This window comes from Cottoperca gobio, chromosome 16, assembly GCF_900634415.1.
Source record: "Cottoperca gobio chromosome 16, fCotGob3.1, whole genome shotgun sequence".
In the NCBI taxonomy this organism is placed as follows: domain Eukaryota; kingdom Metazoa; phylum Chordata; class Actinopteri; order Perciformes; family Bovichtidae; genus Cottoperca; species Cottoperca gobio.
In genome coordinates this window covers 4,584,571-4,604,457 of record NC_041370.1, presented here as the reverse complement: position 1 = coordinate 4,604,457, position 19,887 = coordinate 4,584,571, and the positions used below count along the sequence as shown (strand labels likewise).

At 42.0% G+C, this 19,887-nt stretch overlaps 2 protein-coding genes across 2 annotated transcripts; one reads left to right on the top strand and one right to left on the bottom strand.

Annotated features, from left to right (window-relative positions):
- The first annotated feature begins 1,100 nt into the window (after positions 1–1,100).
- yrdc (yrdC N(6)-threonylcarbamoyltransferase domain containing) lies at positions 1,101–5,307 on the top strand. Its single transcript, XM_029450855.1, has 6 exons — positions 1,101–1,373; positions 2,129–2,324; positions 2,739–2,853; positions 2,940–3,059; positions 3,183–3,313; positions 4,569–5,307. Exons 1-6 carry the CDS (start codon positions 1,214–1,216, stop codon positions 4,645–4,647), a joined length of 801 nt encoding a protein of 266 aa, XP_029306715.1. The 5' UTR covers positions 1,101–1,213; the 3' UTR covers positions 4,648–5,307.
- Positions 5,308–5,539: 232 nt separating this feature from the next.
- On the bottom strand, positions 5,540–19,519 carry LOC115020842 (glycoprotein endo-alpha-1,2-mannosidase-like protein). The gene is made up of 4 exons (XM_029450854.1): positions 18,516–19,519; positions 16,262–16,371; positions 8,874–8,950; positions 5,540–7,489 (listed from the first exon to the last, which is right to left on the bottom strand). The coding sequence occupies exons 1-4, from the start codon at positions 19,024–19,026 to the stop codon at positions 6,853–6,855; spliced, it is 1,335 nt and encodes a 444-aa protein (XP_029306714.1). The 5' UTR covers positions 19,027–19,519; the 3' UTR covers positions 5,540–6,852.
- Positions 19,520–19,887: the final 368 nt, after the last annotated feature.

Below are 19,887 nucleotides of genomic sequence, written 5' to 3'. Positions count from 1 at the left end.
GACACTTATTTAATCACAACAACAACAGAAAAGCAGGGTGTTCCACTTCTGGTCACTTCTGCAGTGGTGCAGTCACATCCTGGAGAGATTTTCTCTGCGGGAAATAACAGATTGACTTTTTTTAAAAATCTGCATTAAATCACAAACGTCGAAGGAGAGAAAAGAGAGCTCACCACTAGAACATCACGTAGATCCTTCAAGTCATTCAGGATTCTGTTACACATGGTTCTCTTATCAGACAGGGTCGCCAGTCTGTCCCTGAGGCAGTGCAGGTCCTGCAGAGGACAACACCTGCGTGTCATTAGTTAGTTTTAGGCAAACAGCCATCAGTTCAGATCATGACTGACCTGGTCGTCAGGTGAAACTCCCTCATCAGCCTCCAGAGCCGGTGTGTCTTCTGTACAACATGGAACTGTTTTACAAACATACTTGAAGTAATAATAATAATAATAATAATAATAATAATAATAATAATGCAACAGTTGAGCTGAAAAGTGCACGTGTTGTTACCTGTGTCCGACGCCATGACCATAGACTTATTATTTGTCCTGTAAACTCTGCATTCCCACACTGTGTGCGTGTGCTTTGTGCTTTTTAAGCAGGTGCTCGCAGGTGATTTAATTTTCCCTAATTAATGAGGCATGCAGAGAACGTGGGACAAATGTTTTAAACACATTTAGAGGATATTCAAGGAGCACTAACGCCAGACTAAAATGTTTATTTATAAAGCTAAACTAGTCAATACCAAACAAAAAAATACAAATATATCAGGGGTTCGGGACGTAAAGGAAAATGTGAATAAAATGTTACTTTTAATGATTGACATTTTAAACATGTTTTCTGTTTTAATAGTACTTATCAGGACATAAGTAAATTATAAATTATTTAAATATATAACGTTTTTGCAGATATAAAAAATAAAAGCATATTCCGCAACAAAATACAGTTTAAGGACAGCTCTAACTAAATTACTAATTAACTAATAACTAATAGAAAATACCAGAAAATGTTTTCATAATCATCAATGGAGTAATTTAATTTAAAACAGACAAACGTTTTTCCCATTGGATATCTGAAACAACGTGCAGCTGGCCCTTTAAGAAAGTCGACGTCATTATTTGGGGGCGTTACCCGGAAGTGTTCTGTTGTTTCATCAGGCGACAACATGCTCCCGGCTGTGAAATAACACATCCGCTGCTGTAGCTTTGACTTTATGAGGCTCGTTTGTAACATCGCTGTTAAATTAGTGAAATCCAGAAGAGCTCACGGTTCAGCCGCAGCTCGTGCACGAGCAGGAGAGATGTGTAAAGAGCTCAAGACCAAAGTGCTGCATCTGCTGCCGCCGACCTCCGATCATCAGGAGGGCCAAACAGGTCAGCTCATATTCACAGCAAAAGTGCACGTGCATCTGTTTCAGACTAAGTTTCTGACTTTAATTTTAGCTACTGAAGAAATACTTACTCAAGATCTTTGGTAGTAAGTAGCGTAAACATTGCAGCATGTTGCATCAGAGTCCTGATTTTCCTGTCATGCAGGAACATGTCAAATACACACCCACCACACGTATGTCATAGTCCAATACTTTCTGACAGTAAAGTTAATATAGGCTACTTTTGTTAGTGTTCTCACACCATGACATTGTGGCCAGACCTTTGCAGATTTATCATTCATCATATATTTGACATGGTACAAAATGAGGCATCAGAGGCTGAGATATCCTGATTTTTAATCCCTAGTGTGGGTTGAGCTCCAAAATAGTTGAATCCTACACTTCCCATAATGCATCTCAATAGTCGTGTTAGAAACTCTGCCCTGTAAATGTTTAAAAGAGTAGGACTCCCCCTTGTAAGTAAATAGACTTTTACATGTAAAATCAGTGTCTCAGATTTATTTATTTCAGCCCTTCACTAGCCAAGAATCCATTTCTAATATAAAACTGATCTGTTCAATAAAGTTTTATTGAAAAAGGTGTGTATATATATATATATATATATATATATATATATATATATATATATATATAAATATATATATATATATATATATATATATATGTATATGTGTGTTTTGTTATCATGTGTGTCTTGCGGTGGATGATGCCTCACTGACATTCCTTTTTGAACTGCAGATGGTGCTGAAATCCTGAGTTGCACGGTGAAGGCTCTGAAGGAGGGTCATGTGGTCGGTGTGCCCACAGACACCATCTACGGCCTGGCATGTCTGGCGCAGAACTCTGAAGCGGTCGGAAAAACCTACGACATCAAAGGACGAAATGGACATAAACCGCTGGCCATCTGCGTCGGAGAAATCTGCGATATCTATAAGTAAGTGTATGAACAGAGCTAGAGTGCAGATTGATTTTGTGATTTAAAATATCAGAGGTAGCTGTTGTCAGTCCTTGAGAAGTGTGATGGTTTCTTTGCAGATCATACATACTGCACAAATATGAGTCACACGCAGAAGAGGCGAGCGATGTCGTCTCCACACCAACAAGACACATTTTACATTTTGAGTGACAGACTCACCTGCTGTCACAGAGCGACAGTATTCATGAATTAATTTGCTAGTTAACGATGTCTTAAATGATTTGTGAGGGAATCACAGAGGAGACAAAATGACAATCTTGGATTAAACGTAGAACATCACAGACTTGCAGTGTGGAACTGTGCAGTAGTATCTGAACTTTCTTTTCCTGAGCACTGCTCAACTTAAACATTGTTTTGTTTCTTCCGTGTCAGGTACTGTAAGGTGAAAGTGAAAGAAGCTCTGTTGGGTGACCTGCTGCCGGGTCCCGTCACTCTGGTGTTCGAAAGATCTGAAGTCCTGAACACAGATCTCAACCCCTTCACTTCAGTACGTCCGCTCCTTTTAACTGGATATCACCGAAAATCAAACAAATGGTTTTATTAATGAACACATATTAATGATGTGCTCCGCAGCTTGTAGGCGTACGCATCCCAGACCATGTCTTTATGAGACGCCTTTGCCAGATGTGTGCTGAACCACTTGCACTTACCAGCGCCAACATCAGCTCACACACCAGCACTGTGGCCGTGCATGTAAGTGCAAAAATGACAAGTTGATGTCAAATCACGTCGTTTTAAAGTCATTCGTTCCTTTTGTCATTTACGAAATTGTGCTTTTAGTCTTTAATGCTGCTGTGGTGGTTCTCTCCCCTGAAGGAGTTCCAGGAGCTTTGGCCCAAACTAGCAGTGGTGGTGGATGGAGGACCGATAGGAGACCACAGCCGCCTCGGATCAACAGTAGTAGATCTTTCAGTACTCGGCAAATACCGCATCATCAGACCCGGCTGGTGAGTTCACGCCGCTACTTACTTTCACTTCCTGCAGTTACATATCTCCATATAAAATCATACCCACTAATAACATCCATAATATTATTAACAGAAGCAAAGAATTGTAATGCTCTGACACTACACAAATGCAACACAAGTGGTTTAGTATGCTGTCAGCATTTCTTTCTTAATTGCACTGACTAATTAATTTAGCATTTTTAAGTGGCTTCCCATTGTCCCTATGATATGTATTCGTGGCCTCTTCACTATTTATCTCTGTGTACATGTACAACAAATCCATTGGTGTGATAAAGGTAACATTATACTCCCATTCAACACAATAGCCCAAACAAAGGATGTGATATGATGGATCAGATTCGAGTCATAAATAATTATTGATCAGAGCGATCTGTGCACACGGTTGGAGACTTGATGACCTGTAATGTAAGGATGCTGCCGTTTGTCATCTGGTGGTTTAATATTGTACGAAACTACATCATCGCTACAATAATTTGCTCAGTCCCAGCTGCATCCTACATATTGATTCTGGAGCTGGTGTTTAGGATGCCGTGTGTTTGCACACTGAATCAGTCCGTTTGTGAGTGCGGAGGAGGCTTACAGGTGGAAAATCTAAAAAATAAATTGTGGGCGCTGGTGAAACGGCTTCGGAAAACATCTTACAATTGCTATTTTGAGTGCATCACAGTGAGAGGTATAGCAAAATGCTGGGATGGTGTACTCGTGGTGCATTTGAATGTGAAACGCCATCCTTTTTTAATTTAGTATTAAATCTCGGGGAAAACATTTTGATGTCTCTGTGAAGTTTAATAGGAAGTAGCTTTCCAAAGTCGCAGTTTGATTGACAGCTGATGTCACACATATTGTATCATTTGCTGAAATGTTTGAGATATTTTTCTGTACTATACCAAAGCGGTATACTGTGACGAGTACGTAGTACATACTGTATAGAGTTAGGATGTAACGGAGTATGGATTTGGGACACTGTTGACCGCCCGTGCACATTTGCAGCGAACAATGGGTCAAATTCGTAACATGATCTTTGAGGAAGAAGGGAATACACGCAGCAAAGAGAAAAAGCACAGGCTCATTTCCTAGAAAGATGCACCTGCCAGTGTTTTTGTTTTGCAGCTGTGCTTTCTACTAAAGCAAAACTATCCCATACAGAGAAGCGGCATTGCGTCGTGTTCTCCCACGTTTGCTCTGAAGGACACTCGGTGCATGAAATGAGAAATGACTGTAATTCTGCTTTCAGTGCCCTTTCTTCTACGATTGATGTGCTGGAGCACAAATATGGACTCTTGGAGGACTCGGGGAAGAATGACCTTGTTTGAACTCTCTGCACACCGCGCAACACAAGCTGAGACGCATAATCAGCGTTGACCCGGAGCTTCGTCAGAAAGGAGGAATTCTTTGTCACATTGAAAATGGACTAAAACTCTGGGACAACTTAACTGTTAACGGGTAACTGTTCTTCTTCTGATGACCATATGTTCTGCCTTACTTATTATTATTATTATTATTATTATACGGGATGTGAAGTGTCAGTTTAAGACCATTTACTAAGAATCACAGAACGAGGTCGGTTATATAGAATGGGATTGTATTGTCAAAGCAACGTGGCTTAATGGAGAATACAATGGGTTTATTTTAATATTTCTATAATGGTTTGTGTCACAAGAACTTATTTTATGACCTGTACAACTTAAATAACACGGGATGGGAGGAGTTCTGTGACTTGCATGGATTATACATCGGAACAATTTATGAACCCCCTGTATTTATTTTACCGACAGTTACAACAACCCTGTTATATGTTGTAGCTTGGAATACTTTACATTGTTTGACAATACTGTAATATTTCACTCAGACTCGTGTTGGTTAGCATGTGGATAAACGAGCGTGTTAATAATCATTTCTTAAATTCTCACCATATACTTGCTTTGGATTGTACGACCTTGGCACCGCCACAATAAACGTATTGTCTTTCAGCACCACAGTCTTATTCGTCCATGCATAAGAAGATACGTGAGACGTATCCGTCTTTATTTGCAGGTGTCTGGAAGTTCAGTGTTTTTCAAGAGAAATAGCAGAAACCACTCGGAAGCGCCCGTCACAACCAACGTACTTTTATTCTGAAATATGCCGTTCTGAAAGTACCTTTTGACTTTAATACACAGCAGGATTTCATCAAATTGAAATCGCATCATAGCAGAGCGCCGCAGTAATCGGTAAGTTGTTGTTCACACGGCCGCTCTGAACGTTGAGCCTCGGCCTTCACACTGAACTCCTGATTCTGTCGTTTCTACTGGAAGTGACAGAAAGTAACGTGTGCTCACGATGAACATGGCTTCTTCACATAAAGGGAATTCAACCAAAACTCAGATTAATTATCAGGTAACTTTGTGAATATTGGGAACAATTTAACAAAATTAGGAGTTTTTTTACAACCATAAGTTTAGCGTAACTACGCTTTAACGGCCTCTTTACTTCCATATGGATTAATATACTCTGACACTCTCAATCTGAATGTTATAAATACTTTAAGGGTATTTTATTTTACCTACCAACTAATATACTTTTCCTTTCTTCGAAGAGGGTTTCACTGGTGCAAGCCTCGAACAATATTACAACAACTATTGAAATGTTATTTCAAATCATACAAAATAACATTTGACCTTTTGGGAAATAAACATTCGCTTTCTTGCCGAGACTTGGATAAGAAGATTGAAGTAGCCATAATGCATCATTGCCAGGCAACCAGCAGAGAGTCATCTGGCCAAAGAATAGTTGTAAAACCACAACATGTCATTGTTTACACTTGAGGTAAATAAAGCATGAGGTATAATGTGTTTTTATTAAATTAGCTGTTGGACAGAACTAAGCTAACTTGCTGTAGCTTCATATTTAACAGGCAGATATGAGACGAGCATCAATCGTCTCGTGTAACTGCCAGAAAGTGAATTAAAGTATTTTCCAAAATGCTAAACTGTTCTCGTCACTTGCATGCTTAACGTCTACGTGCTGCTTTAAAACACCAAGTCATCTCTGTGGTAAAGAGATGATCAGTGTCTCGTTCCATGTGACCGCCAGACGAGATGAGACGATCATAAGTGTCTGGTTATTGTAATCAATTCTGTTATTTATCTGTAGAGCGGGAAGCGAGGCCCTCGCATGGTAACGGTTTTCTCTGTGTTTGAGACCATTCTTCTTTAAGTTGCATTTAGTGAAATGAAAGACCAGAGTCGGCCTCCAGAGCGTTTCAGAACGTCCCCAGAATAAACCTGCGACGCTGCTTTACTCAGAAACTCAACAGAGACGAGTCACACCGCGGACACAGAGTCCTATTCTTGCACATCTGTATGTGTGCACTAAAATACACATGCGCAGAAACATCCGGTCAAGTTAAAGGTAAACGCATGTCCTCATGCTCTCACATCTGTACTGACCAGTGTCTACATTCACTCCCCTCTGTCCTCCCCTTCATGTGTACACTACACACACTTCCACTAGAGCATGCCACTTCAAGTGATGAAAGCTCACATGAGCCACTGCTCCTTCTCTTTGTTGAACTGCTCTGCCCAGCGGCGGGTCAACTCCAGGTAGTGATCGGGTCCATGCGGCTGGTAGTCCAAGTACACACGGGTCACTGTTTTCTTGGGCGTCGCCCTCTCGATCTGCGTGCCCTCGTGCCATTCGTTAAAAGATGTGATGGTGACGACGTCTGGCCTCACATTCAGCGCCGCCTGCTGGGCCGTCTCGTAGTAGCGACCGTTCACTCTGTTGCGCAGGTTGTGGTTGTTCCACGGCCGGATGCTAGTGTCGATGTAACCGGGTCCAACGCTGGGGATGAACAGCAGATTGTTGCCGTCACAGAAAGCTTTGATTGCCTTCCAGTTCTGGTGAGAAGAGCCGAAAGAGAAACCGTTGGAAGCAAAATAAGTGTACATGCCATCAAAGCCCCCTGCGAGGATGTCGTGCTTGTGGCGCTCCTCCACAATCAGGGCAATGAAGATGGAGTCATAGGCCGAGTCCCGCACGCTGTGGGAGCCGGTGGGAGACAAGAACTCAGACCAGGACTCTGGAGGAGTCAGGTAGGAGTCGTAGATGTAGAATAGAGGAAGACTCTTCCCTGTGCTGGAAGTAAACTTGTAGAAGGCTCCATGGTCACCGTACCTTTTTAAAGACAACAACAACAACATCATAAGTTAGTGTTGACTTCATCAACTATGTTCTTTACACCAGATTTACTGATCAATTTACGAGGCTTGACGGCAAAGTAGTGGGGCTAAGAATGTAAACTTTCTCCTGAGTCTGGTGGTAGAGAAAAGGCAATACCTGCCTGTGAAGTGGACAAGACACACAAGAGGAATGCTCACATTGATGAGCCCAAATCTTATTTCTTGGGAACAAATGGATATTATTTTGTCCTGAAGGCACTCAAAGGTTCAATGTGTAATTCTGAGCCACCTGCTCCAAAGAAATAGGGGCCAGTATTTCACCTCTAAACTGAGTCCATACAATCTGTAATGTTCATCTTTTATTTGTAGTAGTTTGGCATATTTATTGTATTCTAATTTATTCTTTATATTGTGCATTTACTCCTTTACTGCCTGCCTGCCTGTCAGTCAGTCTGCAGGGCAACAATACCGAATTTCTACCAAACTGCTGAAACTCTGAGTCAGAAAACATCTGCTGTTTTATAATCTTCATGTGGAGCTGATCATCTGTGTTTACTGGGGCACTGATGTTAACCGGGGCTGTAGTCCGTGTAACGTTACGCTAGTTTGACTACATCCAAAGTGGCAGAAACTAGAAAACGGCTGTGATATGTACATGTGAGTCAGGCAGCTGCACTTCTTCTCCCTCTGTACTGAAGGCAGACTGCAGCTGCAGTGACTCACTATCGCCTCTAGAGGAACAAGTGGTATTACAAGACAGGACGGAGCACAGCTAGCTGTTAGCATGCTAGCTTCTGTAGATATATACACAACACGCAGACGTCTTTGACATAACGTCAACACTGTGACCTTTTCACATTCTGTTGATGACGTTAGTTCATTGTTTTTAATGGTTTATGTTTGAATTCTGGCATTTCTTACACATTGAACCTTGAAACCACTTAACAAGCCATGTCATTACAAATTCATACTGTAGCCTACAGCTTAATGTTGTGTAAACCCACATCATTTATTTTTATATTCTACTAGAGAGCCAAATATGTTGAGCAAATGTGAGAATGTGTAAATAAGAAACTGTATATTTAATTAACTGTATATTAAATTGCACATACATTAGCATTTGAGTCCATCATGTAAATGTGCCGGCTTTAGTCATGCAGGCTAATTTTCATCTGCCTTTCAAAGCAACCTTGACACTAACGTTTAGAAAAATTGCTTTTGCTTCAAAAGCTCATTCATAAATCATGAAACGAGCCTTTATATAATCAGAAATGCTTTCTAAAGTATGTCAGTTCAGTAACTAATGTTCTTTCAACTGTGCATGAAATCTTAATGGTTTTCTATTTAGGTTGAGTCGGTGATGGAGAAGTGCAGCCTACCTGTCGATGATATACTTGATGTTGTCATGCACACTCTGGTCGTTTCGTCCTCTGTATGGTTGGATGTGAAAAGCAACCTAGGAAAACATGACGCACCAATTGTTAGTTTTATCATATTACTACCATTAAAAAAAACGATATCACAGTCGGCGCTCGTAGACGACCTTAGCGACTATTGAGTTAAAATCAACATTCAGTTTTTAAGGAGAGACTTCTCATAGAGGGCTGACAACAGGGAAAATGGTTTTCAATTAAAGTTTGAGAAGCTGCCAGGAAAGAAATGGCTCAATAAGATGCATATTATATGATATCGCTGTTTCAGCTGATCGGACTGCCAATTCTTCCTCCATAATAAGACTTCTACCTTTTCAATTCTGCAAAAAACGAGTTAGTCATGCATCCTTTTGAACTTGTGTGGCCCTAAAAGCATAGCATGACATCAGGCATCTGCTTTCTCTTCCCCAGTACCATGTAACACTTGTTTACATGTTTTCAAAAAAAAAAACCGTATGAACAAATGAGTATAACTTGTACAACAGTTACCCACTCAAGCACATCCTTTTAGACAGGATGTGACAAAAGATCCATGTTTTCACTCCATTTTCCTGCCACATTCGGTCACGCTGTCGATGTTCTCCGCCCTAAGTGCTGCCCCTCTGGAGACTTCCGTAACGTTCAGTTGATGCCGCCGTTAGAAACGGGTGTTTGCAATTGATGAACAAACGCAGCAGAGGAACAAGGGACCTGATGTGACGCGTACACAAAAAGTGCTTAAGTTGAATGTTTTAAGGAACGGCCACAGGATTGTGAGACTTTGAATAATGCATGATCAAAGTGAAACACTTTTCTTCTCTGGCAGTGGACACCCAAGGGGGACAATGTGAAGGAAAAGGGCTTTTTAAGATGCTGGAGGTCAACAGCAACTAAATGGATGTAAGATGTCATCGAGTGAGCGACATCACCTATGTTGTATGATGTCTCTCTTATTCCTGATTTTTTTTTAAACCTAATGAAAGTCTGCATTTAGACCAGTTTTTGCTTCAACAAGAATCAAAATCTAATTTTTGACCTAAAGCTTGCGTTAGAGGAAATGTTATTACAATTCATCCTGACATTTTATGGTAATTAATTCCATAGTTGCAGAGACATTACACTTAAAACCACATACAGTATGTCTGCTGGTGGCGCTAGAGGGAAAGTCAGGGGATCAACAAAGTCATTAAGCCCCCCCCCCCAGAATGAATTCTACCATGAACGTCTGTGCTGAATGTCATCGCAATCCATCTTATAGTTGTTGAGATGTTTCAGTCGGGATTAGTCGCCTGACAGACGTTCCCATCCACAGAGCCGCACTGTTAGCACAGCTAAAAAGCATTAATGTTCATAGCAAATCTGCAGGATTTAAAGCACACGTATCATTTTTTTGTGTACAAATGGATTAAAGTGATGTTTGGAATTGGCTAAGCCTAGCAAATACTTTAAAACTGTATATAGATAAAGAGTCTGCTAGATGCAGGAAAAACATAGCCACTGCTAAGTGCTTTTATGTGCTACAAAACATGCATTTTGATGGCGAACGATGCACTTTGCTAGCAAAGGAAGGAAGATCCTTGGAGTAAATCATAGCCTGGAAACAGCTGTGAAGCCATAACTCTCTGGACTTATTGGAAAGTAATAGCCTAGTAAAGTGAGATCAAATACAAACCTATTTTGAAAAACTGTGAGATATGCAGCCATATAATTATCATCCATAGAAGCGGGGGGGGAGGGCTGTCATGGTCTCATGTTCACTGCAGCAGAACACAGGCCACTAGAAAGCTCATTTTCCAAACACACTGGCCCATTACTCTGTGGTAATTTAGAAATAAATGAGACAGAGTCGACGCATTTTAATACCTCATAAACATTGACAGCATGAGCCAGGAACAACCCCAGCCTGATTCATGCTGAGCAAAGTGAAATTAAGTGCCATGTCACGCAGAAAGCACTAACGGAGGGATATGAGCCAACACAAAGATGAAGGTCCAGTTATAACAATTAGATCAGAGTGTCAGTTTCACTCTGGTCAAACCAAAGTGTGGCTGATGCCATCGCAGGCCACCAATGGGCATTATTCCCCTGTGTACATGCAGCTACACGGCCTATTTACAGCCCCTCAGGGTGCAGATTGTTCAGAGAGGCATACTGAGTCATGGGACCCATGATGCACATTTCCCCTCTGCTCCAGCTTCCAATCACCCCCCCACCCTGTCCCCATCAAACCTCCCCCACCCTCCCCTGGGCAGAAGGACTATTTCAGCTCCTCTTCAAGCTGAGGTCGAGCAGCAGCTCTGCTGTGGAGGCTCCATGTGATCTGCTCTCCAGCTCTGCCGTGCAACATACACGAGTGTGTGGGTGCTGCTGAAACACTGTTCAACTTATGTAAGAAAAGGTACATTGCTTTTCTTGAAAAGTGGGGTCAGTGTGTTTTTAGCTGCGAGGTGTGGGATTGCCTGTTTGATGGAAGTTGGATTTGTTTTTGGTGAGATAGTTCTGCACCTGTTTCCAGTCATCTCAATTTTTACTTGTGAGCATTCAGTTCCATATAGCACTACGTTCTGCATGCAACTTCCCCAGTCTTCGGCAGGCCTGAGAAGAGCGTTGGTGGAGGGCAACAGTCACGTTGTATTCGCTTAGCTGCCAATTTGGAGCGATCCAATCAAATGTGAAGATTTAGAAAATTCACGAGCAACTATTTTGATAATTGATGCATCGTTTAAGTCATTTTACAAGCAAAAGATTCTGGTTCCAGCTTCTAAAATGTGAGAATTTGATACTTTTCTCTGTTTTGTATAATATTAAACTGAACTGAACTGTTATATTCAACAATCTGAGTACCTCATCTTGAAATTACAACAAGCAATTCTCACTATTTTTGACATTTTATAGACAAAACAATTGATCTTAGTCAGTAGCAGCTCTGGTTTATATTGCTCTCTCACTCTGATGGTGTATATTCCTAAATATATTCAAAAGGTTCATCCAGTCATGCATCAGGTTAATGCCATATTCATGCCCCAGTGAGTCACATAAAACCACTGTAAAGGCTCATTCTCATGCTGTCAAGCAATTAGTTAGGAGGACAGCCGAGCTCCCTGTAATCCTCGTCCTCGGTTAGGAGGAGCGCTGCTGTGACGAACAAGACAAGACGGCACGGGACACGGAAGGACGAAGATATCATATGGGAGAACAAAGTGCATATGGACTGTTATCCTATCCCTCTGTCGCAGAAAATACATTTTCATTTTTTATAGATTATGGATTTTTGAGCCTAATTCTTATCTCTGTATTATTTGCTAATCCTTTTTCAGTAATGCGTGTATATCAGACTCTCCAAGGGTCTGCTGGTTCATAACAAAACTGCTCATTCATTCTCACAAGCATTTCTCAGATTGGCTGGTAGCCACTTTGCGACTAAAAGCAGATCTGATACATTTTTGGCTGTTGCCTCTGCTCCTGTGGACCCATCTGTCCTCCACACTCGGGCTGCCCTCTCTCCATTTAGCCTTTCAGTAGAAAAGGGCAAAGAAATGTAAAGTTGTTGCTCTATAACATTTGCATTCGAGCTTCAAATGATCCGAGTCAAAGTTCTTTACCTTGTCAGCATTTTTCTGAAATCATGCAAGAAGAAGAACTCCAAAGATAAATGTCCCTCTGAGCAGAGGGATTGGGACGCTCTCAACATGCTGCTGTATACAGAAAGAAAACACTCTCAAGGTTTCTCTGCTCTGCTGTTTGATGGTGACCTCCTACATGCTTCCATGAGACAGCACTTCCTTCTTACGTCAATGAGGTTCTGAAATGTTCAGTTGATTTATAGAAAAGCATGTCACGGTCTGGTTTCACACACATTTCCTCCGCGTTTCTTTAATGAAAATGTCATGCTTGCTCAGTCACTCATGACAATAAAGGCATTACATTCAATCTATTAGCTTCACTCCTGACAGCATTTTGTGTAAAAAAGTCATCAGCTCAGCGTTGCATGTCTAATCCAGGCATTCTTGTCTTGCACTCGCACAGATACATTATTTCTTTGCCTGCAGCCAAACAGCAGACTAAACAAACGCGATATGAGATCTGACAGACTGGCCTGACAAACCTACTGCCTCTCATCGGAGTTGTTTATGCAGAGGACGAGGCCAACATGTGTCACATCGCTGCTGGAAAATAAATGATCTGTATCTTCGCATCAGGATACAAACACTGGCGTCATAATAAAGTGTGTTATATTGATCCTTCCAATGGCTTTGCTTCGTAATTAACCTTGGTGATAACTTCAGCTAGTTGTAAATACAAGTCAGTGACGTTAAAATAGGAACATGCATCAAATTACAATAACGTGTGGAACCTGCTGACTTCAGCACAGAAACATGAATCTTACTCGGTAAGATAAGAGGTGTTTGTTTCCCCACAAAGTTTCTTATGGACATCACAACTTCACAGATGACATCTTGAAACCCAAAGATATTGAAATAAATATCTTTTTGGTTTTGGAGACATTTCGTTTTATCTTTGCTTGAAAAAATTCTTAAAACCACAAATTGATTATCAAAATACTTACACTTAACAAAACCTTACAGTAATGCTGATGAATGTTATCCGGCTGCTTTTTATTTACTTAAACATTTAGTGTGTTGTGCATATGCTGTCGGTAAATTATTAATGGCCTTCTCTTATATGTCATTTCAAATGCATAGAGAAAGCTTCTGGGTAGCTTTTAATATGCACATCAACACATAATGTATCTTTTTTAACGCTCATTTTAGAGCGTTTTTACAGGGAAAACACCTCCAACTCTGATCACTATCATAGTCTGTTATCTTTCTTTGCACTTCCTCTCTATCATTATCTGGAGAGCATCTGGCATGATTTGCATCGCATTAGGAGCAAGCTTTCCCTGTAAAAGTTTAATAAGCCCTCCATACAGTGACAGGAGGCAGATAGACCAACATGGACGGCAGCTATTTCCTTCAATGTGCCATTTTCCAACCTAATTGGCAAATTGGTCATGTGGTTTTGCTACCCCCCACCTCTCCACCCTGCTGATGTGCTCCCGAGCTCATTCAATCCCCACTGAACAACTGATCCAGCAGCAGCAGCAGCAGCTATTTGACCTGTTTTTCAACCTTTAATTCTGGAGATGTCACTGCAGCTGCAAACGTCCGGAATCAAATCCCTGAGCAGCACAGACAGCTTTATAGGACGCACCAAAACGGGTTCAAAAGCTCTCAACCTTACTCTCCTGTGACAAAAGCAAACCACAGCACAATGGTTACATTACATTAAGCTGACGCTTTTGTCCAAAGCGACTTACAATAAGTGCAAACAATCGTGAGGATTCAAACTCTGAACAAGTAGAAGTGCATTAGCTTCAAAGAGGTGAAATTATTTTAAGTGCAGAGCAATAGCTTCAAATAAGCCAAACCAAATGAAGTGCTACGTACAGAAACAATAGAATAAAGTCAGTCTATGAAGACCTTCTGCTGACCTACTCAATGTGGCGCTCGTTCCACCATTTTGGAGCCAGGATAGCAAACAGAAGGGGTATCTGGGTCCCACTTGCATTGAGGGAACAGCGAGCCGAATGGCCGATTGAAGAGTGAAGTAAAGCTGGGTGTAGTAAGTAAAGGTGTGTGGTTTGACCATATCCTGGATGTAGAAAGGGCCTGATCCATTCACGGCATGGTAGGCCAGCACTAGTGTCTTGAAGCAGATTCGGGCAGTTACTGGTAACCAATGAAGGGAATGTGTAGTGGGAGAACTTGGGTTAAAGACCAGTCGGGCTGCTGCATTCTGGATGAGCTGTGGAGGTCGGATGGCACATGAAGGTAGTCCAGCCAGGAGGGAGTTGCAGTAGTCAAGGCGGGAGATGACAAGGTAAGTCAAGAGTTGATTTTGGAAAGAAATGGAAGAGGAGAGACAGGTCTGTAGTTGTTCACTTCAGAAGGGTCGAGTGTGGGTTTCTTTTGCCTCTTTAAGAGGGTTTGGAAAGCAACCAGCTTTTAAGGAAGTGTTGATGAGATGGGTGAGAAAAGGTCAAGATCAATAGACTGGAGAAGGTGAGAGGGGATCGGGTCCAGAGGGCAGGTGGCAGGGCGGGCAGAGGTAATGAGGGTTAGAACTTCAATCGGAGAGAGGAAGAAGAAGTTAGAGTGGAGGGAAGCGATGTGGATGGTGAACAGTAGATGTCAGTCGGTAAGTTTTTACAAAGTAGTTAACAAAGTGGCATGGTAGAAGGGAAACAAGGAGGTGGGGGGACTGGGGGGATCGAGGAGAAAGCGCTTCTTGCTTCAGAAATAGAAGAAGAGAAAGAGGAGAGGAGAGTTTGAAAGGCAAGGAGGTCATCAGGGTGTTTTGATTTCAACCATTTTCTTTCAGCTGCCTGGAGGATGGTTCTGTCAGCACACACTGAGTCATCCAACCAGGGAGCTGGAGGGAACTGGCGAACTTGGTTGCTTTGAGATTACTATCATGAGCAGTGTTAAGCTCTCTACTCACCTCAGTAAAGCATCATTAATCATTGCCTAGCTCCTGTGTCACTGTGCTCTTTGTGAGATGAATGGATGGAGAGATAATAGAATATGTACACATCAACCCGCAGCCTCGTTCTTATTCTGGCAACCACTCAGAAATAAAATAGTAAATATCTCTCCAGGTATTGACTTTTAAGCTCAACAAGCTGGAAGACTTACCACACGGCACATGTTCTGTGTTTGGTGTTGCCTTTCTACGGTTTTCTTTTAGTTTGCAGTGTTTGAAAGTCAGTGGGCAAATATCAAGCTTGCTTACTGTATTTAATGGAGTGCCTCAGAGTCCTGTACTCGGCCTACTTTTATTTTCTCTACATAATTTAATGCGCATGGAACTAATCATAGCTATGCAGATGATACGATGTTGTACAGCTGTGGTTCATCTCTCCAAGATACACTTTGTAAATACAGTTAACCTTTAATATTAAAGCACTAAACTCAGATAAAACTATGTGGATGTTGTTTTCGGATGCTTGCTTACAGATATTGCGGACATTGTTACAGCTCAGGGGAAGACATGTTAACGTGTTGCCTGGTACAAATATATAGGTATCTGGCTTGATGTATTTATTTTAAACAACCTGAATCTAAAGTTAGGTTTGTATTTTGTCTTTTTATTATAATGTGTTTTTAGTATTGCTTTAACTGATTTTGTGTTGTTTCGTGTTTTTCTCTTTATGCTGCCTTCTTGGCCAGGTCTTCCTCGCAAAAGGCTTGTTCAATGGGGTTCACCTGGTAAAATATATTCAAATAGAAGAAAAATAAACACACACACACACACACACACACACACAATCAAAATGTGCTGATGCCTTTTACCTTGAGGTTGTGTCTATATGCAGCATCCAGTACAGCTGGTACCAAATCCTCAGAGGGTTCCCCGTGGTCGTCAGCAAAGCCGGGAGGATACCAAGACAGGACCAGAACCCCTGGAGACACACAGAAACTCATGAGTCTGATCATCCATTCTGGACCAAAGACGCTGGTAACACCTCATAGAGCATCTACTGCTGAGAACATATGTCCTAAATGCACATGAACCTCTATAAGTTTTATCTTAGGCATTGTTTAAATGATTCCATGCTCTTGTAAAAAGTAAAAAATGCTGACAAACCTATTGGGGAGAAACGGGAGCTTTCATTAATCTACAGTGAGGTTTTCCTGCAGCCATTCATACAGTTTTACAGACCCATTTGGGACCATTGAGCGAACATAGTCAGTTGTTCTTTTATTGAACATGCTGGGAATTTTCTGCCCTGGTAATCCATTAGGGTAATTACAGTGGATGTGTAATTACCCTATATTATTGGAGCAGACAGATGCTGGTAAAGTGTGTGGTGAGATGATGTCTGCATGGATGGATTATGAGATAATGGGTCCTTGGGCACAGATATGTAAAGGGTCCCACCTTAATAGAAACAGGACACGTTTGCAGTTCCTCTTTTTTTGGACATTTTGCATCTCTTTGTGACCATTTTGCATCTCTGGTCATCTCTTTGTGGTCATTGTGTTGCACAAATGCTGTTGGTGTATTATTAATGGTCCCTGCTTTGACATAGGAACACTCTTACAAGCCTGCTGTTTGTTGTCCATAACAAATGTTGACATTAACTTCTAAGAGAGGCTCTTGCGCAGTCGCCCCCTGAAGCCTTGGGCCTGTAGCTTGGTAGGTCTGTTCAATAATTCATCCATGGCCATACGGTGGAGAGTTGATTCTTTTTTTAATCTAAATGTCTAACTGCCCGTCAACCACATCCTGCACCTGATTGATGAATATGCACTTGTCATCTTTGAACTATTTATTATGTATTTTTTCATTGGCAATCTCTTCACACAGTTCGAGTGTGTGCGACGAGAAACATTTTAGCCAGAGAGGATCTGGCACATCGAATATGCACTCAGAGCTAATTCATTAAATGTATGTTTGTTTGCTGTGGAGCTGAGGGGACTATCAGATTACAACATCCAACTATGTCTGTGTGTATTAAGAATATGGCCACTGCTGATTCATTTTATTAATGGCCCTCTGTGAAGTGGTGGGGAATCAGTCATCAAGCCAAATGAAAGTATTTAGAGTTTGGCTTGCTGTGGTGTCTAATTAAATGGATTATTTTAACTGAGCATTGTGAGCCAGCACTCCCATGATCCATCTGTCCGGGCGGTGAGGTTTCAAAAGGGATAGTTGGCCGGGTCATCATTCCGCATGGTGTACAATAACCTACTGAGCCGCGGGGACAGAAACATCAGGGCCTATCTTGTGTAGGCTGCTGACAGCTGGACGCACCAGGAGGTTACTCGACACCAGGCTACGGGACTTCGCTGTCTTTTAGGGAAGCCATACAAGTTTTTGGAGAGACTAACAACATAATGATAAATATTTCACAAGATGTCCAAAAAACAGGGTCTAAGCCTGAAGTTCTCAGAATGGAGATAAGGGACATTAAGGCTGTGTGAACATTTAATACTGTTACATTTCTTCTTTTGTACACACACTGGTGGTCTTTTGTGAAACAGATCTTGATCTCAATGAGACTAACTAATTAAATAAAGTTACACAGATATTCACATTCATTGACTCTCAGTGGAAATGTAGACCTATCCTAATGATAATCCATATTGTGTTATTGTTTTACCTAATTCATTTAATTAAAGCGGAACAGCTCATTGCATTGAACATCACTTTGACTATTAAATGTGGTCTTTTCCATATAAATATAAAACAAATATACAATTATTAATATCCTGGTATTACCCAGCCCTAAGGGATAAACTGATAATAAGAAAAACTAAATTGAACCACACAGAAGGTAGTCTACTCATATTATAGAACTAAGAAGTTGATATCTTGATTAATGGAGCTTTTAAATGGATGAAGTTTCTCTGTGCAGCAGAAAGAAAGCGCTGCAGCAGATATTTAGGGACTTCGAGCTGAGCGTGCAGGGAGCTGACCAGGCGATGTGTGGTGCTGAAAATGTTTGTTTGACCCTCAAGCAGCTTTATAGAGGCCGGACAACACTCAGCTCTTTGTTTCTCTCTCCAAGAAATGCAGGTGCATCTCTGAACTGTAGCCTACCTGCAGCAGATGCCCCTATCTGCTCCATGTGGGACTCCAACACGTCCGGGTCCCTCGAGCTGTACGGATTAAGTTCGGGGTAGAAACTGGAGCCGATGTCCTCGGGTGGCACGTGTCTCCCTCTCGGGTAGCTGGATGCGATTTTGAGGTCCCAGTGTGGAACCAGGATGTGGTCCCAATGGATGTATTTTCCGTCCATCGGTGGGTTGCCGTACCAAGTGTAGTAAAAAATATGAACATCATAAAATATGGACCCCTCGGGTCCGGAGTTGGACAAAACTGCTTTGGTGTTGCTGCCAGCCGGGCGGGCTTGACCCGAGGGCGCGGTGGCGTCACGGGACACGGATCTCCGGTCCATCTTCCCCTCTATCATCGGCAGGAACTCCAAGCCCGGAGCCAGATCCGAGAAACCGTCAATGGGCTTCAGGGTCCTCAGCCCCATCATGGTCCCAAAGATGAATAGCGTAAAGAGAAACAGGGCTATGCAAGCTTTCCTCCGTAGTCTTGCCATGTTTGGCTTGAGTGGCAGAAGCTGCAAACGACGTGGACGGGAGCGCAAATAAACCTCTCTGTCCTGCTTTCCCCGCACCGAGAGTTCACCTCACAACCTACGAGCTACTCTTCAAAGTGTCCTGCATAGCAACTGCAAATGGCATATCCTTCTGAATTCATACATTAAAAAAAAAAAAAAAGTGGCTACATGATTGCAGTCCAGTCGCAGCAGACTATCTGACGCAGTTGTCTGTCAGATGTCTAACTTTCTTCTGCAGCTTTTGCATTCTGCTAAACTGCGTATTGTAGCCTGTAATGAAACGCACTTTCCAAATTGGTTGTTCCGCTCCATACAAGACGAATAACCGAGTCTATTAATAACGTGTATTCCCCTCAGCTCCTAGAAGAATTGCTGGAAATATCGTATTTGTAATGCTGTAACCGGGCGGATGTTCCCATCAAGACGCTTGATATCCAAGCTGTCTCTCCTCCAGCTGTCTGCCGAGTCCCGCCCAGCAGCTGATCCATCCACCTGACACCGGACAGACGAGCGGCGTCGCGATGCAGACTAGAGTGATGCTCTCCGGTGATGGTGTCCGGGGGGGTTTTCCAGCCTCCGTGGTTGGTTAGTTTCTGCTTTACACAGTCTGTTTATGATATCAAAGAGGCGGGGCTCGTGTGATCTCTGTTTTGCTTATTTGTAAGTGGCTGCAGAGCCTCGCGCAGACACACATTCATAAGAATGCGGATCAGCAACAGAAATTAAGTTAGGCTGCAGTCTTGTAATTATGCCACCATGACTCATTACAGAGTCTACTCTCTTTAGCACGAGACACAATATCAATTGTCATAGTTTTTAAAGTTCAAACTCCATTTCTTT

Coding starts and splice junctions, on each gene's coding strand:
- yrdc (XM_029450855.1), top strand. CDS start 1,214: ATGAGGCTCGTTTGTAACATCGCTGTTAAATTAGTGAAATCCAGAAGA. Junction 1,374..2,128: donor TCATCAGGAGGGCCAAACAG/GTCAGCTCATAT, acceptor TTTGAACTGCAG/ATGGTGCTGAAATCCTGAGT. Junction 3,060..3,182: donor CCAGCACTGTGGCCGTGCAT/GTAAGTGCAAAA, acceptor TCTCCCCTGAAG/GAGTTCCAGGAGCTTTGGCC.
- LOC115020842 (XM_029450854.1), bottom strand. CDS start 19,026: ATGGCAAGACTACGGAGGAAAGCTTGCATAGCCCTGTTTCTCTTTACG. Junction 8,951..16,261: donor CATATAGACACAACCTCAAG/GTAAAAGGCATC, acceptor ATGTTTTCCTAG/GTTGCTTTTCACATCCAACC. Junction 7,490..8,873: donor ATCAAGTATATCATCGACAG/GTAGGCTGCACT, acceptor GTCTTTAAAAAG/GTACGGTGACCATGGAGCCT.